The sequence below is a fragment of the Penaeus chinensis genome, chromosome 17 (genome assembly GCF_019202785.1).
Source record: "Penaeus chinensis breed Huanghai No. 1 chromosome 17, ASM1920278v2, whole genome shotgun sequence".
Classification (NCBI taxonomy): Eukaryota; Metazoa; Arthropoda; class Malacostraca; order Decapoda; family Penaeidae; genus Penaeus; species Penaeus chinensis.
Genome location: NC_061835.1, coordinates 18,540,353 through 18,548,107, shown reverse-complemented (window position 1 = coordinate 18,548,107; position 7,755 = coordinate 18,540,353). Strand labels below are relative to the sequence as shown.

The following is a 7,755-nucleotide window of genomic DNA, read 5'->3' as shown; positions in this document are numbered from 1 at the left end:
TGTTCGGGGTTTTAGAAAGTGCAGTATGTAGAAATTCGAAATCAGAAACTTAATGTTTTACGTTAAATGGTTAGATTACATGCCTGAAAGAAATGAACAACAAAAAACAAAATCAATAAAATGTATATTGCGAGAATTTAGGTACATGTGAAATAACGATATTTAGTCCATTACAATGATTATGAAATACCGTCTACACATTTGATGACACAGTATCTGAAGCCAAATAACTTTTGTGACCTCGGAGAGCTTACTGCGTCATAATTATGTCTATCGGTATTGTTTATGGGTGTGCATGTGCGCGTTTGTTGTGTGTGTGTGTGTGTGTGTGTGTGTGTGTGTGTGTGTGTGTGTGTGTGTGTGTGTGTGTGTGTGTGTGTACGTGTCTGTGTGTGTGTGTGTACCTGCGAGTGCCTATGAATATTCACATGATGAAAAGTATCAAATAAAGTGTGTCTCTATGTATAGTTGTTTGTATGGCATGTATACTTCCAAACGCGTTCTGTATACATGGTACTTCACCTAACTAGCAATTCGGACATTTTCTCACAAACACCTTCTCCCTCTGACAGTGTTTCTTAAACAAAATAGCCTCATTCTAGACACTTCATAAATACACGAGAGACAATTGGTGAATAGGCGATAAACAGAAAGGCTGGCACACAATGAGAGAGAGAGAGAGAGAGAGAGAGAGAGAGAGAGAGAGAGAGAGAGAGAGAGAGAGAGAGAGAGAGAGAGAGAGAGAGAGAGAGAGAGAGAGAGAGAGAGAGAGAGAGAGAGAGAGAGAGAGAGAGAGAGAGAGAGAGAGAGAGAGAGAGAGAGAGAGAGAGAGAGAGAGAGAGAGAGAGAGAGAGAGAGAGAGAGAGAGAGAGAGAGAGAGAGAGAGGGAGAGAGAGAGAGAGAGAGAGAGAGAGAGAGAGAGAGAGAGAGAGAGAGAGAGAGAGAGAGAGAGAGATTTTGACTGACAAGTTTATTGAGACAAAAGCTTATATCTCAAAAGGATGAGATAACTTAGGTTATCCTCACCCCTATCTTAAGAATTTCACATACAAAATTGAGGTCTATCAACAGATGAGAATATATACAATATTTAAAATACAAAAAATACAAGTATTCAGAGCCAATGGTTTACATATCAGTAGAGTGATATAACATGATCATTTTCCACCCCCATCTTGATAAGAGAGAAATGAGAGAGAGAGAGAGAGAGAGAGAGAGAGAGAGAGAGAGAGAGAGAGAGAGAGACAGAGAGAGAAGAGAGAAAAAGGGAGAGAGAGAGGAGAGAGAAAGAGAGAGAGAGAGAGAAATCTTAAGATAATCTCCATCTCTTAAACACTTTAGCGCCATCAATCCTGAACCAACATGAGATATGTCCCGAACAAATTTCTTAACAGAAACCAACCATATGTCAAACCGTCGACTTCAGAAGAACGGAAAGCACAGGAAGCAAGGAAGAGGAAGAAAAAAAAGAAGCGAAAATAAACAAGACAGTTTTTTTAAGACATGGCGACAGGGCGAAAGACAAATGCCATACAAACACGGGTCTGTCAAAGGCTCCGGAAGGCGAGGGAGAGCAAGGAAGTTGGATGCATAGGCCTACATAGCCATCGTTTGCAGGAACTTCATCAAAGTGTTTCGTGAGTTCTTATTTTTTTTTTGTTTGTTTGTTTGTTTGATGTGGCTGATTGATCTTTGTTTTTCTACGTCTGTGTGGATTTTTTTTCTGTTTATATTAGCTTGATTTTCCTCAATTTGTTTATTTGTGTGTTTCTTCTGTTTAGATGAGCTTGATTTCAATTCATTTGTTGAATTGTTTATGGATGTATTTTTCTGCTTATTTACTGTTTTCTACAATTTATATTTTTATTTAACGTTTGCGTATCTATATCGTAGTTATTAATACACAAACAAACAAACATTTTTTATCATTGATTTTGGGAGAGAAATCTAAAAAGGATATATAATGATTGGCAACCCCTTTAGCCAAGAACACGACCGTAGATCACTTTTTTTCAATATCTTTTTTGTCAGTTTCATTTCCTTTCGGCTTTTCAGCGAGCAATGCATTACGTCTGTCGAGCGAGAATGACATTTATATGATCGTATAAATCTGGTAACTTTATCTGTGTTTGTGTTGAAGGTTAAGACTATGAATAAGATTTAGTTTTTTTTTTTAATGTTATTGATTCTTATCATTCGTTTATTTGTCATTTACATTAATTAACTTCATCTAAAGGTACATGTATTCATATATATGTCTATATATATATTTATATTGTATAAATGTTTTTATTGGTATAAACTACCAATGATCTTCATTTTTAAGATGCTTATATGAGTAAATGTTTTGTATAATTTTTAGTTTTCAAGTATTATTGCTTTTTAATACACTCGTTTACGCAGAAAGGTTATTACTGTCAGTAAGTCAACATTGCTGAGGCCGTATTGCATAACTTATTAATTGCAATATCAGTTCTCCCCCAAAGATTCATTAATATTGTGTTTGTTAAAATCTAACCTCATCTTTAAGAAATGCCATATTAATTGTCATATTACATAAAAAATTACATGTCATGTGGTAATGTTATTGTTAAATGATTTATCAAGATTCATATTTGCATATTGACAGTGAGTGAGTACGAACTGATTTTGCTATTATTTTGAAGAAAAAAAAAAGTGGGAGACCGAACAATTTCATATATTAAAATCTATTTTTTTCCATTTTTCAGTAAACAGATTGTCCACGATTTGGTTAAATAATTCGGCAACCTCGGAATATATATTTTCTCTGTGAAATGGCAATATTTCGAAACTAATCTCTCTTCGTTACTATTTTATATACGAATAGTAACATCGATATCCAGGTCGCTTTAGCAGTAATGTATAATGCGTTAAATTAAAACAAATAATCTCTCATTATATATCATATTTTCGCACTCGCTTCGTAAAGCCAATATTCTAACCACTTTGCAGTAATTATACGGATAACTAACCTTAATGTAGGGGGGGGGGGGGAGGGGGTTCAAGGGCAGAGGTCAAGGGAAGTTCGCTTAGGTTAGCTGTTTACCCTTTTGATAAAGATAAAATGTCGGTCATCTGTCAAGAGAGGCGGGGGGGCGGGGGGTAGGTGGGGGAGGGAGAGAGGGAAGAACGGGGAGGGAGGATAGAGATCGATAACGGGCGGAATAGGTTTAAAAGGGGAGGTAAAGATAGATGGATCAGAATAAAATTCGATAACAGAGGGAACGAGATACAAAGAGAGAGAGATGAAAGTAAAGTTTAAGCGAACTACTGAATCGATTAAAGATGAAAGCGGAACTGAATATATAAAATGTTCGGTTTGATAAGTTTGATGAAAATTAAATCACTTTAAAAAAAAAGAAAAAAGTAGGGCTGGAATGCAGGAATGCAAGAGAGGATTTGAAAAAAAAAATAAAAAAAGCGAATGAGGGAGGGAAGAGATAGGGGGAGGTGAATTAGCATGCAAGAGTGAAGTTGCATAAAAGTAGGCGCACAGCGAACGACGGAATTATACTGACGCGTTTGTTATTCTTGCAAGAAAGCTCATTATGTTTTTCCCATGCATATTGGGAAGTCAAACGGCCCTTTATCTCGAATAGGCATAAGGGAAGGAAGCAGAAAATTGACCATCGGTGAGCAGTTACAAGCCATTGGTGTAGTTCAAGATCATTGTCGGGACGCGGGGTTTGTCGATAACATTCTCCAGTCTGTGAAAAATGAATATCCTCTTTGGGGCGTTTGTACCTTAGGTCATCATTACAAAAGTCGCGGTCTTCTCCCCGCAATTTGCATAATTCGTTATCGTTAAAGTGACATGTGACACGGCGGGAAAAATCAATCCCGGGGTCATTTGTATTTGGCGCGTCCAGGAATTATTGGTCGATTATCTGACATCACGGATACGGCGGCCAATGAGCGCTCGGGAAATCCATGACGTCGCTCGCCCCGCTCCGCCAATCAGCACGCGCGCTGTCGATGACGTCACGCGAGCAGTCTTGAGGCGAGCATTTCTCAGTGTGAGTTGGAGGAGTGAGGAGGTGCGCTCGTGCCGTCTGACCAAACCGTGTTTGGTTTGTGTGTTTTATCCCTTTGAGGGAACTTAAATATAAATTTTTATGTGTGTGAGTGAATCAGGAGCGATGAAGTCTCTTTGGATTATCCTATCTGTGACGGTGGCCGGAGTAATATCTTCAGAGAATTCAGGTAAGAGGCAGCACAGGCTCGCCATGTTAGGCTGCGCTCACCTGGGGGAGGGGGACACCTGCCCTCACACTCGCCTTTGGAGCCTGTCCCTCCCTCCGAAGGGCTGCAGGACCTCGGGGCAAGCCACCTGGGGGAGCCACGGGGGCACCTGGGTGGTCGTTCGGTCGTTGGGTCACCCAGGGGGGGAGGGAAGGTCACCCAGGGGGAAGGTAAGGTCAGGCGGCTCTCACATGGGGAGGGACGGACACTAGGAGCTTGACCTTACCCACACCCTTACCCTAACCTACCTGGCGGGTTCTCGTAGGGCGTAGGTTGCCTTTTCGGTGTTTTAATGGGATTAAGCGATCCTTCGTGCCCCGTTAATCGATCACTTTGTACGGTCCGGCGAGGGTTTGTGTGTCTGTCGACGCTTCGTAGTGTTGATGAGGATTTTAGTTTCGCGAGATGGATGGAAGGCGATTGCATAACCGTCTAAAATCTGAACCCAATCCCGCTTCAATTCGCGAAACGCCGAAACATTTTGTTTTTCTTTTTAATGGAAAGGAGAGGCGAGGGAAAAACACGCGAGTATCCCCTCTGCTCGCGTTACGTAGATCGCCGCACGGCCTCCCACACCACATGCGAGAAAAATCGCCCCCACAGCTCTATCGACATGGGCTATAACCCTTTCTCCTTTTCTGGTTGTTTTGTGATGTCTGGCAGCGGCAGTGTAGCGGCAACAGCGGCGGCGGCGGCGGCACAACCCGACAACCATAGCCACCAACCAGCCCGGCCGCCACTCTGCTGTGTGTATCGATTCGCTCGACTCTCCGCTAGAATGACTTATTTGCTCAGGAATGTCGACGTCGATGGCTAGCACACACACATGCTGTATGTTGATGGCTCCTCGCTGGCGCCTTTTGGGGGTGGGGGTCGGGATGGGGGGGTTAGGGAGGGGGTAGGGGGTAAAAGTGGGTAGAGAAAGGTGTACGTTGGGGAAGGAGGGAAGGTAAGGGAGGGAGGGAAGAGAGAGAAGGAAGGAAGGAAGGAGGGAGGACTTGATGAGAATGAGTAGCTAGAATTTGTGGGCATTTCATTAGGTGTTATATATACATATTTTTTTTTTATCTTGCTTATTTTTTGTTTGGTTTGCTTACCTATTTGGATAGCTAAATGTATATCACTGGCTCTCTATACCGCAAGTTATATTATTTACACGAATGTAACAAAAATGCCAACCTATTTAAAGCCTATCTCTTTGGACACGTGTTGAAAAATGAAGTCGCTCATACACAGCACTCGGCGCGGGCAGTTGCGTCCAGGCCATTCTGGAGCTCTTGAAGACGGCGTAAAAAAAAGGTGGAAGATTTTTGAACACTCCTTGCTATAATAAACTGTCATCTCCCCCTCCCCCTCCCCCTCTCTTGCCTCTATCCCTTTCGAGACTTTTGGAATGTATTTTTTTTTACGTTTTCTTTTGTTTTTTAAATTGTGAATTTCCTCTTTATTACCTGCTATATACCTGTCAGGTGCAACCCGGGGGGGTCCGTTGCTCCCGACAGGTCACAGGGCGGGTGGGCATAAGGTGCGAATTACGAGTGGTGGTGTGCGAATTGGCGCTGTTTTTTTTTTTTTTTTCTATCTTTTTTGCGTGTTTATGAGGTAGAGGAGCGCTTGCGAGTTGACGTTTTGCTTTGCGGGGAGGGGAAGGGATGAGGGAGGGGGAGAAAGGGGGGGGGGGGACTGGAGGAAGGCAGGGGGAGAGGTAAGAGAAGAAGGAAACGGGGAGAAAAGAAAGGAAGAAAGGAGGCAGGAGAATAGAGAATTGAGATGCGGATAAGAGAAGTAGGAACGGGAGTGAAGGAAGACTAGAAAAGGGAAAGGAGGCAGGGAAAAAGGGGGAAGGATAAGAGTGGGGGTGTTGTTGTGTGTGTGTGTGGGGGGGGGGGGGGAGTGGAGTGGGCGTGCTTGTAAGGCGAATTTGTCCAGGATTCCGTTTGTCCGGAAGGGCGTACAGAGAGCTTTGTCGCGTCTCAGGAATGCCGTCTTTTAACGTGGGACAGCGTGGCCTTGTGTCGCCCATCCGTCTTGGCTTTTATTCTGTCTGTGTCACTGTGTCTGTGTGTCTCTCTCTTTGTTTGTCTCTTTGTTTTTATTTTTGTCTCTTTTTGCCTCACTGTCTCTGTCTCCCCCGTTCTCTCTCCCTCCCCCCTTTTCTGTCTCACACTCACTCCCTCACTCGCCTTCTTTCTCCCCTCTTTTTCTTTCTCTCACTCCCCTCTTTTTCTTTCTCTCACTCCCCTCTTTTTCTTTCTCTCACTCCCCTCTTTTTCTCTTTCTCTCACTCCCCTCTTTTTCTCTTTCTCTCACTCCCCTCTTTTTCTCTTTCTCTCTCTCCCCTCTTTTTCTCTTTCTCTCACTCCCCTCTTTTTCTCTCTCTTACCCGCCCTTTTTCTCTGTCTGTCTTTGTCTTACTGTCTCCCTCGTTGCGCCCTCCCTCCCTTGTCACTGCCCCTCCCTTACTCCTCTATTCTCCCTTTTTAGCAGGCGGCGACGAAATCCCGCCTCTCGGAGAACACCTATAACTCATCACAAGTTTCCGCTTCGGCATCAGCAGTTCCTCGGCCACCTAATTTCCCATTTGAATTATAGCTTTCGTCTTGCCTTCGTCGTCTGCCTTCGCAAGTTCCTCCTCGAGACACCTCTCACTCTGTTTCTCTGCCTCTCTTCTCTCTCTTCTTTCTCTTCTCTCTCTTCTCTCTCTTCTCTCTTCTCTCTTCTCTCTTCTCTCTCTTCTCTCTCTTCTCTCTCTTCTCTCTTCACTCTCTTCTCTCTCTTCTCTCTCTTCTCTCTCTTCTCTCTCTTCTCTCTTCTCTCTTCTCTCTTCTCTCTCTTCTCTCTCTTCTCTCTCTTCTCTCTTCTCTCTCTTCTCTCTCTTCTCTCTTCTCTCTTCTCTCTTCTCTCTTCTCTCTTCTCTCTTCTCTCTTCTCTCTTCTCTCTTCTCTCTCTTCTCTCTTCTCTCTTCTCTCTTCTCTCTTCTCTCTTCTCTCTCTTCTCTCTTCTCTCTTCTCTCTTCTCTCTTCTCTCTTCTCTCTCTTCTCTCTTCTCTCTTCTCTCTTCTCTCTCTTCTCTCTTCTCTCTTCTCTCTCTTCTCTCTTCTCTCTTCTCTCTTCTCTCTTCTCTCTCTTCTCTCTTCTCTCTTCTCTCTTCTCTCTCTTCTCTCTTCTCTCTTCTCTCTTCTCTCTTCTCTCTTCTCTCTTCTCTCTTCTCTCTTCTCTCTTCTCTCTTCTCTCTTCTCTCTTCTCTCTTCTCTCTTCTCTCTTCTCTTTTTCCTGCTTACCTCGTACTCCTATTCCCCTCCCTTCCTTCCTCCCTCCTTCCTCGCACCCCTTTTCTTCTTCCTCCCATTTCTACTTTCCTTCCTTCCTCATATTCCTGTTCTCCTTCCTTCTTCGTGATCCCATTATTCAATCTTTATTCAATCTTTCTCCTCCTCCTACTATCCTTCCTTCCTCGAGTTTTGCCCTCAAATCTCCGCCCTCCACCTTCGAG

The 7,755-nt window shown here is 43.3% G+C and overlaps 1 protein-coding gene across 4 annotated transcripts in view; it reads left to right on the top strand.

The window, feature by feature from the left end:
- Positions 1 to 4,034: 4,034 nt before the first annotated feature.
- LOC125034335 (calsyntenin-1-like) overlaps positions 4,035 to 7,755 on the top strand; it is a 267,852-nt gene continuing 264,131 nt past the window's right edge. For all 4 annotated transcript variants that reach the window (XM_047626146.1, XM_047626145.1, XM_047626144.1 and 1 more), the window contains exon 1: positions 4,035 to 4,224. In XM_047626146.1, coding sequence (XP_047482102.1) covers positions 4,137 to 4,224 — 88 coding nt within the window. In that variant the 5' untranslated portion in view covers positions 4,035 to 4,136. The remainder of the gene's footprint in view (positions 4,225 to 7,755) is intronic.